This window comes from Leptonotus elevatus, chromosome 15 (assembly GCF_054856555.1).
Source record: "Leptonotus elevatus isolate MCC_2025b chromosome 15, RoL_Lele_1.0, whole genome shotgun sequence".
Taxonomy (NCBI): domain Eukaryota; kingdom Metazoa; phylum Chordata; class Actinopteri; order Syngnathiformes; family Syngnathidae; genus Leptonotus; species Leptonotus elevatus.
This window is the reverse complement of record NC_141253.1, coordinates 15,969,202-15,984,246: the sequence shown is the minus strand read 5'-3', so window position 1 is coordinate 15,984,246 and position 15,045 is coordinate 15,969,202. Positions and strand designations below refer to the sequence as shown.

At 39.0% G+C, this 15,045-nt stretch overlaps 3 protein-coding genes across 3 annotated transcripts in view; 2 read left to right on the top strand and 1 right to left on the bottom strand.

Annotated features, from left to right (window-relative positions):
- Positions 1-240: 240 nt before the first annotated feature.
- On the bottom strand, positions 241-2,394 carry tmem203 (transmembrane protein 203). The gene is made up of 2 exons (XM_086097253.1): positions 2,091-2,394; positions 241-1,755 (listed from the first exon to the last, which is right to left on the bottom strand). The coding sequence occupies exon 2, from the start codon at positions 1,554-1,556 to the stop codon at positions 1,140-1,142; it is 417 nt and encodes a 138-aa protein (XP_085953379.1). The 5' UTR covers positions 1,557-1,755; positions 2,091-2,394; the 3' UTR covers positions 241-1,139.
- On the top strand, positions 2,226-10,356 carry alad (aminolevulinate dehydratase). Its single transcript, XM_086097252.1, has 13 exons — positions 2,226-2,317; positions 2,387-2,524; positions 3,195-3,326; positions 3,474-3,524; positions 4,333-4,429; positions 4,755-4,890; positions 5,589-5,672; positions 5,967-6,055; positions 6,291-6,346; positions 6,417-6,504; positions 8,369-8,455; positions 8,965-9,094; positions 9,600-10,356. Exons 3-13 carry the CDS (start codon positions 3,208-3,210, stop codon positions 9,656-9,658), a joined length of 996 nt encoding a protein of 331 aa, XP_085953378.1. The 5' UTR covers positions 2,226-2,317; positions 2,387-2,524; positions 3,195-3,207; the 3' UTR covers positions 9,659-10,356.
- Positions 10,357-13,188: 2,832 nt separating this feature from the next.
- Positions 13,189-15,045, top strand: part of npr2 (natriuretic peptide receptor 2) — a 71,235-nt gene continuing 69,378 nt past the window's right edge. Inside the window, exon 1 of the mRNA XM_086096580.1 lies at positions 13,189-14,191. Within this exon, the coding sequence (XP_085952706.1) occupies positions 13,495-14,191 (697 nt within the window). The 5' untranslated portion in view covers positions 13,189-13,494. The remainder of the gene's footprint in view (positions 14,192-15,045) is intronic.

Genomic DNA, 15,045 nt, shown 5'->3' with positions numbered 1-15,045 from the left:
ACGTATTTCAAACTGACCTAATATCAGTGTTAATATTTCATTACTAATTCAGTTCTTTCATTTGAACATGAATACTATGCTGACCACTTTACATCTTTTATGGGAAGTCAAAACAGGGATTTGGCACGAGTAAACACAAGAACCCTTTTCCACCAGCAAGCCAGGAGCGCCTCCCTGTGGCAAAAAAAAACCTGACTCCATTCGGCCTAGTTACTTCCTGTATTTTCTCATACAAGAAAATAGATTAAATATTGGTTTATTTACATCTTATATACAGATAAAGTTGCAGTAATAATAAAACAACATAAATATATTGTCAAGTTCTTTCCCAATTCGACATATACACAGGACATACATTTTCACTCAAGGGATGACCTTCAAATAAGGCTTTAAATACATGCACAACACACAGCATAAGATAAAACAGAAAGCAGGGGGTATGTGAACAAAACAAAACGCAGACAGTTTCAGATACAGCTGCTTCAACATTGTTGTCATACGTGTGAACACCTTTATGGGCAACAGACAAACAAAAAATAAAACTTAACTCAGTCTCATGTCAACTTCTTTGACAAAAACATTTCTGGTGCAACTGCACATGCCATCTTCCTGATCCCACTGTATTTCACTAATATATTATGTGCAAAGCCTATTGTCTATCACGGATTGCACAATGAAGAGGCACTATTATGTTCCACATCCTCAATAACTCCCAAATTGATGAAAATCCAAAATGTTGTTATATCCTGTTCCCTTACTTCTTTTCAGCTCAAGGAGCAAATAAAATGTTTAGCATTGAATATTGTAATTATGCTTGATTTTCTGGCAGGGACCCATCTGATCAAACACAGAGACAGATATTTCTCCATAATACAGCAGACATTTTGCAGTACTGTACATGAAATAATCACACACATTGAAAGTTTTTTTCTCAATTTGGTTCAATTAACACAGACACAAATAAAAAATGATGTGTGCAAGCCATAGAACAAGGGGCTATGATGCATGTACTGTATGTTCACGAAAAAAACGAGATGCCAAAGAGGCAAACTGAAGCACACAACCTTGTAAGGTTTTAAATCTCTTAACAGCAGATGAAAAACACTCCTTGCAATGTTAAAGAACATCCAACCACCTCCTCAGTTGACTCGGCATGCTCGTATCATCAGCAGCTGCAGAAGGATGAACAGTGGCGAGACGATAAGGCCGAACAAAAGGTCCCTGGCTTGTTCCTGCTCCGCCAGCTTCTGGCACAGCAGCACCTCACACACCAGCTTCAGGCTGAGCACCGTAAGCACCCAGAGCAGTCGCAACACTGCCAGGCGCTTCTCGTTCTCCTGGTAAAGCCGGATGGATACTATAGCCGTGAAGTAGGTACTGAGACCGTCAGCGGCGAACAGGGGAACAAACACCAGCCACCAGCTTAACATGGGGGTGAACATGTCGACTCGCAGGGCAACCAGCACGCTGAAGACCAGCAACGCGAGTAAGTGGAGAAAAAGTTCGAAGGTGGCGAAGCCGAGCCACTGGACAAGTTCACGCAAAGAGAACAGCATGGTGGAGGAATCTTGATGTTCAGTCAGAGGTGGACTGATGGAGAACAGCTGGAGCCCTGAGTAGATGTCACCCACGAGGAGTTAAGACTTGCCGAATGTGTCTGGTCAGGCGAGTGGATGAGTCACTTCACTTTTGGCTACATCTTTGAATCCAACCTGATGCAAGAAATACTCAGTCTCTGGATATCAGGAAACACGCCTAGTGGGGTATAAAAATAAAATCAACATACTTTAAAAAGAGAGGACAGGGCCTTTCACCATTTCCACCAAGTAAAGCAACATCGACTGACGCTACACAAATATTTTCCAATCGGATTCTTATTTAATGAAGATGTAATTTTCCAAGTCAGCAAGATCAACTTATGTCGTAGAGAAACATTAGCATCGAAGCCGATTGCTTAACAGTGAAGCCTAACGTTGATAGTAGCTAGCTAACAACACATTGCCAGAGATGATATAGACACCAGAGTGATACATATATCTTGTGGATTAAGATATATGTAAACGGAGTTTTGTGACTCCACATTACTATACCTCAATAGAAGCCCAGTAGTTTTATTCCATGTCGCGAAGTAGTAAAAGCTACAATCCACAATGCTAACAACCCATTAGCATCGTCATTTTCATCTCACCGTTTCGGCAACATCGCGAGAATACGATTTAATAGTATGGTGGCCGAAAAGACGACCTCACTCGTGGCGTCACATCAAGTAGCCAAATGTTGTGACGTCCAAGCTTAATTCAAGACTAATAACGATACGGTACGTATCACAATGTAATTATTCGGATATCCATGGTTGTTTTTGTGTTGTTGTTTTTTGCTACGCCAGGTCGCTAGATGGCAGTAGTGATGACTAGCGAAGTATTGACTATGAATCTGTGAATCGAATCTGAAGAAGAAACTCAACCAGTCACTTTGGCTGAAGGAGTGTTTTACGCGTATGAGAGCTGTCTTTCTTCTCTTTCAGGTAAGTACAGTTTCAAATTAGCATACGCTTAACTTTTGCATTCTTATTACTTTTCTGTCGACGTCTTCTTTACATTGCAATATGTTCAAACATTTTTCTGGTCAAGGTGACTACTCTTTTGAGTTTTCCCGCTGTTCCGCAAACGCACCCGATACTATGTAACAAAATGTCAAACATCTATTCAAATGTCACAACGTAGTTAATTTATCGTGTTGTTTTTATACTCATTGATGGTCTTGATAGCAATATATAAATAGTCTTTTTTTAAGTCCATATGAATTGTTAGTGTTGCATGTATGCGTGTACATCTACTTGTTCTCTTGTGTACAATTACTGTACAGCTAATATCTATGTTGGCAACAATTGTGCAATTCTGATGGCTGTAGTTGATGTGATGTCAATAATACATTAAACAAATGCCCTCATGTTACCCAACATGTTTAAAAGTCACAAAATCAATTACAAATGAATGTTTATTAATTCTAAAGTCTTATTAACTTGAGATATGTGTGAGCTGTTGTTTGGAGAAGCAGCATCACGCATGCTTGGTCAATTTAACGCTGACTGAACCGTGATGAAGGACAATGGTGTGCATGAGGTGACTCTACTCATGGGTCATTCACAATATGTCTCCTGCTTATTAACGTCCCTCTTTTTGTATATTTGTCAGTCTCAGGTTCAAGATGCAGACGCCAGCACAGTCCATCATTCATAGTGGCTACTTCCACCCTACACTCAGATACTGGCAGACCTGTGCCACAGATATAAGGGCAGAAAACCTAATCTATCCAATTTTTATCACGTAAGTGGCAACATTTTTCCCTCAACTAAGTTGAAGGCAAATTTAAGTGTGGAAGTTGGGAATTTTTGTTTGTTACAACTCGATGAATGCATAATGCGGAACAGTATTTATTTTCATGTTACTTCATGTTCTTTGCCACTCTTCTAGAGACAATGCTGATGCTGTGGAGCCTATTGGTAGCCTACCTGGACAAGCCAGGTAAAAATAAATAAATCCAAATACAGATAGTATTTATTTCCTGACTTAAATGCATTTCGCATCCATGCACATAATAGGGGGGGAACATCTATGCAAAAACGGCAACTGATATGAAGGGTGTTGTCCTGAGATAAAAAAAAAAAAAAACTTAAGTCAGGGTGGATCGTGCACTAAATACTGTTTCTGGACACAGATAAGATGAGCATGTGCTATACTCAAACTGGTGATATTGCTGTTGAGAAACTTGGTGATAAACTCCATAACGGTGTAATTTTTTGAATTGTTAATTTGGATTGTTTTAATATTTGCACTGCAGCCTTTAGTCATTTTCAATCAAAGCATATAGTTTTACTGACCCATTGGTTTAATTGGTTTGCCTAGGTCAGAATGCAGTAATTGCACTCACAATATGGATGGGGCATAATAATAATAAATTAAACCGATTCATTGACTGTTAAGAACTTGGTTATCTGAAATTGATTGTTGACTAACTGTGTCTTGAAACAATTGAGTCATGATGGAGTGCACTATAGTACTATGCTGCAACAAATCAGCACTGTCGATTCTCTCTCATCTAGTTTGTTGGAAATCTTTGCCTAAACATACTGGAAAATTAGAATAAGCATTATGTATTACTAGAGATAATTTAATATTATTTGCATACATTCAGCAAGTTAGAGGACTAAAGTTGTCAAATTCCTAGCCTGATCCTACCCTTTTTATTAATTAAATAAGTACTTGAAGGAATGTAATCAATCATGTTCCATCATTTGTAATGTTTATGCTTCTCATGTATTCCCTTTCATAGATATGGGGTGAACAAACTGGAGGGAATGTTGCAGCCACTTGTAGAGAATGGCTTAAAATGTGTGCTGATCTTTGGGGTGCCCGCAAATATAGCAAAGGTATGTATAGTGAATCTACAAGGAGAGCAAGGACATAAACCAAAAGTGCCACTGTATTTGGAAATAATTAGCACTAATATATGGACTGAATAATTTTGTGAAGGTGAAGCAGGGAACTCTTGGTACATGTGCCCATTGACCAAAATAATTCAAACTTTTTAAAGACTCAAGTGTTCATGCAGGGGATTCATATATAGTGTAATATGTAAAATATATGTTGCATGTCATTTTTTTGGTGAGATGGAAGTTGCAGTATAAAGCAGAATTTCTGCTCATTAAGTTAAGTCAGAATGTATTTCAGACACGCTGATCTTTTGTGCCTTAGGATGACAGAGGGTCAGGGGCAGACACAGACGACACACCAGCCGTGATGGCCGTGAAGAAGATTCGATCCTTGTTCCCTGACTTGCTGGTGGCATGTGATGTCTGCTTGTGTCCGTACACCATACACGGGCACTGTGGTAAGTGCCTGTTTTTATGATAGAACTTCTTCAGCAATATTTTGTGGAACAAAAATAACATGCAGAACATATACCTTGACAGAATTGTTTGTATCCATCTATTAAAGAAAGAAATACGCACAATGGTCTGTGAAATAACTACATTAGATGAGACGGGAATTTGCCAAAGCGCATACTGACAAGACACAAAGTTGATGGGAGAATGCACTTTGGAAACTGGAGCTTTTTGGCAGGCATCAGCACTGTGAAATACGAGGAAGGCTGTGTTTCACAATTCTAGGGCTTCTTTGCTGCATCCGGCACAGGGTGTCTTGAATCTGTGCAGTGTTCAATCAAATCTCAAGGCATGCTGGAGTAAAATATGCTATAGTAATGTGAAGAACTCTGATTAAGGGTTGCAGATATTGTTTTATTTCATTAATTGTCTCAAAACATTGTGCAACAACAACAAAAACATTGTGAATTTGGCCATTAAACTCCTTTTTAGAGAACAGCAACTTATGCATGAAGCTCTCAACAGTTAGACATTTTAAGTTCATGCTGAAATTTCCCCCAATAGCCAAATATTCCTCACCTTCTTAGAAAAGTTACAGGACTGGGTTAACAAAAGATATATTTGTATGTTGCTGGTTCAGGGGTACCTAATAAAGTGTCCAGTTGGCATAGATCATTTCCATGTATATTAATTTATCTTCCAGGTATCTTGAATGAAGATGGCTCACTGAACAATGATGCTAGCTGTTTGAGACTGGCAGAAGTTGCACTGGCCTACGCCAAAGCCGGTAAACAGTTTCATTAAAAAAATTAAAAAAAGAAGCTTCATATGTCTGGGTTGCCCCCACACACACACACATTCATTTAAAGTTTCTTAAATGTCTTAGTAATGGGATTTTAGGATACTTCTTGAATATCATAAGGCCTCTGACTTGATTGAAACACATGGGAACACTGATAATTGAGCTAAACACATTGACCATGTTAACAAGAAAAATGTACACAGATTGGGGCGCATTGTGAGAAATACAATTTTCGTTTTTAATCAACATTAAAAGTCATTTTCTTGTGTTTTGCTGCAGGTTGTCACATAATTGCTCCCTCTGATATGATGGATGGCAGAGTCGGGGCCATAAAACAAGCGCTGCTTGCTAATGGTTTGGGAAACAAAGTAAGTTGGATAAGTAAAGGGACCCTTGTGCTCAGATCAGCCTGTGGTTTCCAGCGAAAGGTGAAAATCAATGATAAAAGAGTATCACAAACAAAATCACAGTATACTGTTTGCTAGGAGAGTACAGGACCTATTGATCCTCACAAGATGCAATAAGTGTTCCTCTCAGGTTCCATACGTTGCAAAATAATTTCACAAAAATGCAAATGATTGACATTGTTTTTTTTTTCTCTAGGTGTCAGTGCTAAGCTATAGCGCCAAGTTTGCCTCATGTTATTATGGACCTTTCAGGTAAGTAAAGGCACACAATCAAATCGGTGCACATTTAAGCATAGTGAAACTTCCAGTGGTGTCTATGCAGAGATGCTGCACAGTCCAAGCCAGCTTTTGGGGACAGGCGATGCTACCAACTCCCTCCTGGAGCGAGAGGGCTTGCCATCCGAGCTGTGGTAAATAATAGTTATTATACTACTCACAAAAAAAGTTAACACACAAAAAAGATATTTCATGAGTAACCCAAAAAAATGTACTATAACTTTTTCGGGTGAACTTAATTTGACCTTCTCTAGACATTTGACAGCACATGTCCCGCCGTTTAGTGTTTCAGTAATTTTTGGACAACTTACTTTTCTCTAGCAAGGAGCTGAATAGGCAAATTGGTGGTGTTTGATCTATGACTTGAACAATAAATTTGAATTGGTGTTTAAACTGTCATCATCATTCAATTCACATGTTAACATCATGAGTAGTGTTGTTCTGATACTGTTTTTGGCTCTCGATACAGATTTCGATACCCAGTTTTGCAGTATCGGCATGTACCAATAACTAAGTTTTATTTTTCAACATGAAAAAGCTGCCCTGCTATTGGCTCTAGGGATGCAACAAAATGAAAAATTTGAGTCGAAACCGAAAATGAGAAATGCTTGGCCGAAAACCGAAACGGCGAAAAAAATTATGCCAATTTTTTATTAACATTGCATGTATTAAAATTATAATATTATTATAAAATATTTAGGCCTATTTAGCACGGGCATTTTAACAACGCACAATATACATTGAAATGCGTCCATACCACAGACATCAGAGACATGTTGGCGAATGATACATTAAACACCAAACGCGGGGTCGCAACTGAGCATTTTCTGGCGGTGCAATTGTACTTTATAGTTAATGTACAGTACTTCAGGACACGGTGCGGTGCACTTAAAATCGGCACATTCACAAATTCACCAACGTTTACAAATAAATACATTTCTTCGCACCAGCCAATCGGCTTTGGGAACGGACTGCAAAGTCACACACGGCTTCCTGTACAGATCTGTATGAGATAGTGTTTACTTGTTTAAAACTGTTGATAGCAATAGTGCTAACATTAGCTAAAGTATTAAGCACGACCACCAGAATGCAAGTGAAAAAGTGGAAGCGCTCGAAGGGCTTTCATCAAAGAAAAAAAGGAAGGCGCCGCAGGAGAAAGAGTGGCTCTCCTGTAGTGCAGTGCTCGGCAGCGCTCTCTTTTTCGACATAGTTTACCAAGCGACCCTCTCCTTCTCCGGTGTGCACATTGAAGCTGCTGGTACTCATAAAATGCCAGCGAGCAGCAAGGCGGACACTCACTCCCGTGTTTGGTGTTTAATTCAAACAGACACTTGCTTGCAGCGGGTTTTTGTGTGTGTTTTTTTGCTTGCGTCACCACAACATCCTCTAACGGGTTGAATTTTATTTCGGCCGAATGCCGAAAATGCATATTTTTGCCATATTCGGTGCATCACTGATTGGTTCAGAGCATTCAAGGGCCAATAGGATATTTTGGCTCGGCATGCAATGAACACGTCACACATCAGTGAATGTCGTGCGCAAGCAAGACACAAGATGCTGCATCCAAAGTCCTATATTAGCGTCAGAAATAATGATATTGGCATTTTACTTGTTAGTACACTGTTTTTATGCAGTATCGGAGCCTCCCCCGATACCGGTATCGGAACAACACTAATCATGAGATCAAAATACCTAACAATTGATCAATAGTACCTCACCATTGCGAGACTTCAGAGGGAAATGGCCACTGAGTTTAGACTCTCAGAGAGGGAGAAAATAGAAAGGCATAATACAAAAGCATATAAGTGGATGTACTGGAAATTCAAAATAAAACACATTATGAATAGGAACAGGAAGTTGTGCTAAAAAAAATTATGAATTATTGGACAATTGGACATGTGCATCCAAAAGTTTTGACCCGAAAGGAAATTCCTAGCTCCATGTGTGTACATTTTGCTATGTAAGGTGAAGTTTGTGTAATCCTGTTCTGTGCCTCAGGAGCGAGATGTAAGAGAAGGAGCTGATATGCTAATGGTGAAACCAGGTCTGCCATATTTGGACATTGTGAGAGAAGTCAAGGACAAGGTCTGTTTTAATGATGAGCATTGAGCAGCATCACTGTTTTGCATCAGGGCTGGGCAAAATTCTGAATTTCAGAATTAAATTCAATTCAATGGATAAATTTGACTTTGAATTGACTCCACCCAACAGGATGGTGAATACAATTTGAATAACAGTAATTCTTTGCAATTCGGAGAAATTCGTTTTCATCACTTATCAGACGGAATGAGAGTTTTAACATAAACTTTTCTTCCAATTGGAAATACTACAGAAACTAGCATTAAGTAAAGAAATCCTTAATGTAGGAAAGATTTATCAATTTATCTTTTTATAAATACATTGAAACAATGTTTTTATAGTTAGGTAAATGGTAATTTATGCCCAGCCCTGTTTTAAATATTGGCGAGCTTGTGAAAATGTATGCATTTGAATAAAATAAAACATTTTCCTCAAAGCATTCAAAAATATTGTTGTACGTCACTCGGCAATGCATGGATGTAGTGAGTAATCACTTTTGTTCTGTCCCTATTCAGTTCCCCGCTCATCCCCTTGCTGTTTATAATGTGTCGGGGGAGTTTGCCATGATGTGGCATGGAGCGCAAGCTGGAGCGTTTGACTTACGAGTGGCTGTGATGGAGGCCATGACCGCCTTCCGCAGGGCAGGTTAGCTCATGTTAAAGCCAGAGTCATTATGTAATACGTTTCAGGCATTGAAGCAGTAAGTACTGAGCCAGAATGAATTAGGAGAAAAAGTGAACAATCCAAACTGATTCATGTAATTTACATGTCATTGTTATTTTGCTTTTCATCCAAATCTTAGTGTGAGATTATTCCCCTCAAAGGGAAAACCGGACGAGCGGAAGTTGCAGCTCTCAGGTCCTTAATTGGTGTGCAATTTGTTATCTCAATAAATCAGACAAAACCAAAAAGTCATTTAAATAGAGAGGCTGATGTGTTGTATTCATCATGCAGCTATACTCTTCTAAATCCAAATCCTCATCATCATCCAAAGACAGAAGTGAAGAATCCTTAAAGAAACTATTACTATGTGAACACTATTGGTATATGCTGGACTGATGTGTATCTGACATGAACATGTCGAGTGTGATAAAAGTTACTGTAATTACTGTCAGGCTTGTAACTAATGACTGTCATCCCTGTTTTTAAGGTGCTGACATTATCATCACCTACTACACCCCTCAGTTGCTCAACTGGTTGAAAGAGTGAAGAATGAAGATCTTCTTTTAAAGCTAATGACCAAAAACTTGAACATGTCAGTAACACACTTTTAGCAATTTCATTACATTTGGGCTTTATTTAAGTCTGTTTTGGGAAATTGGGCCTACAGTGTGTGATATTACAGATTTGTTATATATTTTTTAGTTATCCTAATATTCCAGATTCTGTAGAATACTCATAGATAGCTAAAATCTTCTCTTTCAGCAAAAAAATTCAGGATGAACCATGCGTGCATTTTAACCTCTACAGGTAAACTTCATTTGACCTTATCTAAACCTTTGAATGCATGTATCCAACTGTTCAATCTTTCAGTACTTTTTGCACAATCAAGAGGTGAATGGCAAGTTGTGCAAAAAGTACTGAAACATGGAACAGTTACATATGTGCATTCAAAAGTTACGAGAATGTCAAATTAAGTTCACCTGTTAAACTTATATTGCACTTAAGGTTTATCCTGAAACTTCCCTCTAAAGTAAATATACCTATTTTTTTGTCATTAGCGCATGTGTGTTTCCAAAAGCTGCGAATGTAACAGTTCATCATAGCGTTTGTTACTGTTTTCTTAAGCACATGATGACGAGTGTCGACCCATGTTTGTGACCACAACCCCTTTGAAACCGATATTAAAGTGTTTATTCAGAAGTATTGCTTTAGTGCAACTAGCCATTAAAATTATTATCATCGTTTTCTCATTTATATTTTTTTATTATAAGTCAAACAATTTGTGGCCAGTGTGTTTTTGCGCATAAAACAAATAATTAATTAATCTGGGTCTCATTTGCTTTTTATCGGCAAAGACTGTTTCTTGATTGGGTGGCTTTCAAAGGACCAAGATGTTCAGGTCATTTAGTAGCCCAAAACAGCATGCTGTGCCCAGTGGTTGCTTCTTTCAGCCGTGGTATCGAGAACTTTAAAGAGCTTTCAATGGGCCTATCAGTAATATAATAATAAAGTATAAAAATACAAATATACACTGTTCTAGTTAAATGGAAAGATGGCTACTGTAAATGTGTCTAAATGTACTTGAGTAGAAAAATAAAAAGTGCAAATGAAATTTTCATTGTCAACCATACACAGTATCTGTTTTGATAACTTGAAACAATGGGGACAAGCTAAATTAACTAATAACGGCCCAAAAAAAAATGCACCTGTGGTTTGGTCGGATTAGAAGATACATTTTTTCACACGACAAATCATTGTTAGATTTGTTTGTGTGTCAGGGGGGGAGGAGGGGGATATTAGCTCTGGTGCAATGCAGTCCACCGGTGTACCATACCACAATAATGAACTTGGTTAAATTGATACCTCTCTAAAAACTTAAAAATGTACCATTATTACGTTCAAAGACAGGAATTTGAGACTCACCTTGCACGGGAAATATTATATTTGGCAGATGTAGCTAATGAACTGCCAGTGAGTGTAGCTTCCCTGTTTCTGATTATGTGTTGATGTAAAGACTTGATTCACTGCTGCTGTTTGGCCTTGACTCCTGTCATCTAAGCCATTCTATTAAAAAACAACAAAACGCAATTTGTTAGCTGTATCTTAAGAGTGCAGGTGTTTGTCTGGCTGTATGTACACATAACTAAATCATTCTTTCTATATTTAATATATATAAATTATATTCTGTAATTAATTTATTTCCTCAAAATTGGTTATGAAAAGGTTGAATAAAGTTTAAATTTCCTCATTCCTGTTCAAAAATGGAAGAATGTTAGCATAGCATCTCACTAAAATACAAGTTTGTAATGCTTGAACGGTCTCACCTTTCATTTTATAAAAGTATAAAAACGGCGATTCCAATTAAATTGGGACATTGTTTAAAATGTAAATAAAACAAATATTTTAATTATTTGCTAATCTTTTTCAAGCTACACGCAACTGAAAGTGATATATATTCTCTCATTTTGAATGTAACAATTGCATCACGTTTCAAAAAGAGCTGGGATTGGGTCAACAAAAGACAAGGAAAGTTGTGGAATGTTCAAAACACCTTATTGAAACATTCCACAGATTAGCATCCACATTAGTGTCATGATTGGGTATAAGAGGAGCATCCCCGTCACGATAACATGCAGATATGTGAAAGCACCATTAATGCGGAAATGTACATGCAATATAGGTTTTGGAGCAACATCTGCTGCCAAGCAACGTCTTTTTTCAGGGGTGTTCCTGTTTATTGCAGTAAGACAGTTCCAACCCACATTATGCATGTGTTACAACAGCATGAATAGTGCGAGTATTAGAGCAGTCCGGACCCCGTCTCCACCGAAAAATGTGTAGCACATTATGAAGCACAAAATGTCACAATGAAGACCCTGGACTGTTGAGCAACTGAACTTTACTGAAGTTATACATCAGCAAGAATGGGAAAGAATTCCAAATACAAAGCTTCAACAAGTAGTGTCCTCAGTTTGAAAATGCTTTTTTGGAATGTGTTACAGTTATCAAATAAAAAATGGGTGAAAAATTTGCCCCACCCAAAATTTTTTTATCAGTTTGAAAATTAAAGATCTTGTCTTAGTAGTGTATTTGAATATAGGTTTAAAAGGATTTTGATTTTTTTTTATGCACAATGTCCAAACTTCATTGGAATCGGGGTTTGGAAATCATTGATCTTTGAACATACATTTCAGCTATCTGTTTATAATATTCCCACCATATATTTATTTCAGGAACAAGCTCAATTCGACACGAGTTAGGCAATCAGTTTGGTCTGAAGCCTTCAATGACGTACAGGTGCGCCCCCCCCCCCCCATGTATACCCAGACTTTACTTTAATGTTATGCATTGTCACACAAATAATTGAATTATGCTTGTGTAGTGTCACCGTGACCTATCGTTAAATATATAACGAATAATTAATATTTATTTATTTTGCAACAAATTATACCTCTTTAAACATAAATGGAATGGGACCTATATTACTCAACTCAACTGTAAACACGTTGGCTATCTTTCCTATTTTACCGGTGTACTGTCAAAATTACTTATGAAAAAGATAACTAAAAATTTTTTTTTAAGTAGGCTATATTTGGGGGGGGGGGGGTGCTTTTTAGCCTTTAATAGACAACAACGCTACGTTTTTAGGTAAGATCCTGCAAAAAACTTCGATGGATGACCGGCAGGGGGCGACTCGCGACCACTTTGGGAGTTATACACTGCAAAAATAAAAATACGTTTTAGAATCGTTTTGAGCGTTATCTAGTATATTTTATGTTACAGCGAGTTTTTTTTGTCATCTAACATGTCCAAAATGTGATTGTTTTTTAAAGATGCTATTTACGTGAAGTGAATCGCTTAGGTGAACGTGTACATTAGTATTTGAAAATAAATGTTGTATTTTTGATCTAAATTTTTGTTTAGATCTGATTATTTGTACACGTGTTTTTGTTAAGTTAAATAGAATGATCGATTGGATGAACTGTGATTTATTTGACATGGCAGCATGTCACTGTACTTCTTGCAGTGTATGACGTGAGGGGGCCGAGCAGTATGAGGGCTGCTCTCATTAAAGTTGAAGTCATCTGGATGGATGCTCTCACTCTCCCACACGCCGTCATTTGGAAGCTGACGCAGCGCCGGAGAAGTCCATCTTTGGGCGCACTCGTTTTGACGTGGATTTGCGCGGCGCAGATGCATGGCACAGTCTGACCGACAATACAAATATGACGCCACTGCTGACTTTGAGTGACTTTTGAGGAAACATAGGAGAACGGCGAAAGGTAAACAGAAGTAAAGGGAGACTTATGTTTGGCGTCAGGGGGGCCCCAGCCGGTCGTTTCTCCAACCGGTTCCGTACTTGACCGCTTGGGACGAGCGTCATGGGCTGCAGAGAGGCGCTGGGATGTTGCCTGTTGTTGGCCGTGTCCTGCTGCCTTCTCCCGGCGTGTCGAAGCAACATAACGGTGGCGGTGATGCTTCCGGACAACCACCACAAGTACCCGTGGGCTCTGCCGCGCGTCTTCCCGGCCATCCTAATGGCGCACGAGGATCTCCACGGCAAGTACGGGCTCCTCCTCGGCCGCTCCATCAACATCCTCAACTTCAGCACTGAGGACCCGGCGGCGGGTTCGTGCGCCGAGAGCCGAGCCCAGGTGGTGGCCGTGGACGCCAAACTCTACATCCGCCCGGACGCTTTCTTCGGGCCCGGCTGCGTGTACCCGCTCGCCTCCGTGGGACGCTTCGCATCCCACTGGAAACTGCCGCTCATCACAGCCGGTGGACCCGCGTACGGCTTCGATAAGCGCGAAGAGTATCGAACCATCGTGCGCAGCGGGCCGTCCGCCACCAAGCTCGGGGACTTCACCAACATGCTGCACACGCATTTCAACTGGACGACCCGCGCCGTGGTCATCTTCCACGACTTGAGGCATGACGACCGGCCGCACTACTTCCTCTCGGAGGGCATCTATCTGAAGTTGAAGGAGGAGATGAACATCACGGTGGAGGCCCAGCCCTATGATGACGACTTCAAGTTATACAAGGAGCTCATTGCCTTCATGAAGGAGCGAGGCAGAAGTAAGCACGGCTTTCATTTCAATCTTGCAAAGTTTAAAATCCAACAAATTGAAATACAGCCGATAATAGGAACATGTGAATGAGTTCTAGCCTACTTTGATCAGAATACCTCATGGCTCCAGGTCAATAGGTATTTCAAAAACGTATACATTTTCTTTTTGTTAAAGTTTAAAAAGGCATCAATGCTCAAGAGTAACTTTGTATTGCTTTGCTTCCCAACCTTAATTGTGCCAAGGCACATATTTTACATTTGAAAAAATGCCCCAAAAATGTGCACTGAAATAATGACAATCTCGTATTAATATACCCACACATTTAGATTATACTGACATACTGGGAAGAAGCCATGACTAATTAATTCTCTTGTTTGAAAAGCAACAGGTGGACACAGGCTAATTGCATCTTCTGCCATCTAGTGGAAGAGCATTTAATTGTTTTTCCGGTCACTGTACATCACTGACATAGATAGTTAAACGAATATATTTGTAGTTGGTTATTATAAATATATAATTATTTTTGGACACGTCAAAGGGATACTTGACTCATTGAGCCATTTTCAGCTGTAAAAAGTTAATATCCATCCATCCATTTTCTTAACCACTTATCATCACAAGGGTCGCATTTAGGCCAGAATTAATTTGATAACTTCATTATTTTTCATGTACAATTAGTACAGTTAAAAACACACAATAATAATAATAATAATAATAATAAGACATCAATTCCTTTGACAATGTAAGCATTAGTCACCCAATGTATCTGGTTTATTCAACAACTAATTTGTCAGCTTCTCCGGGCAGATTTTTGCAAATGTTTATATGTAATCATTGCAATACAATATATGTCAGTGATCC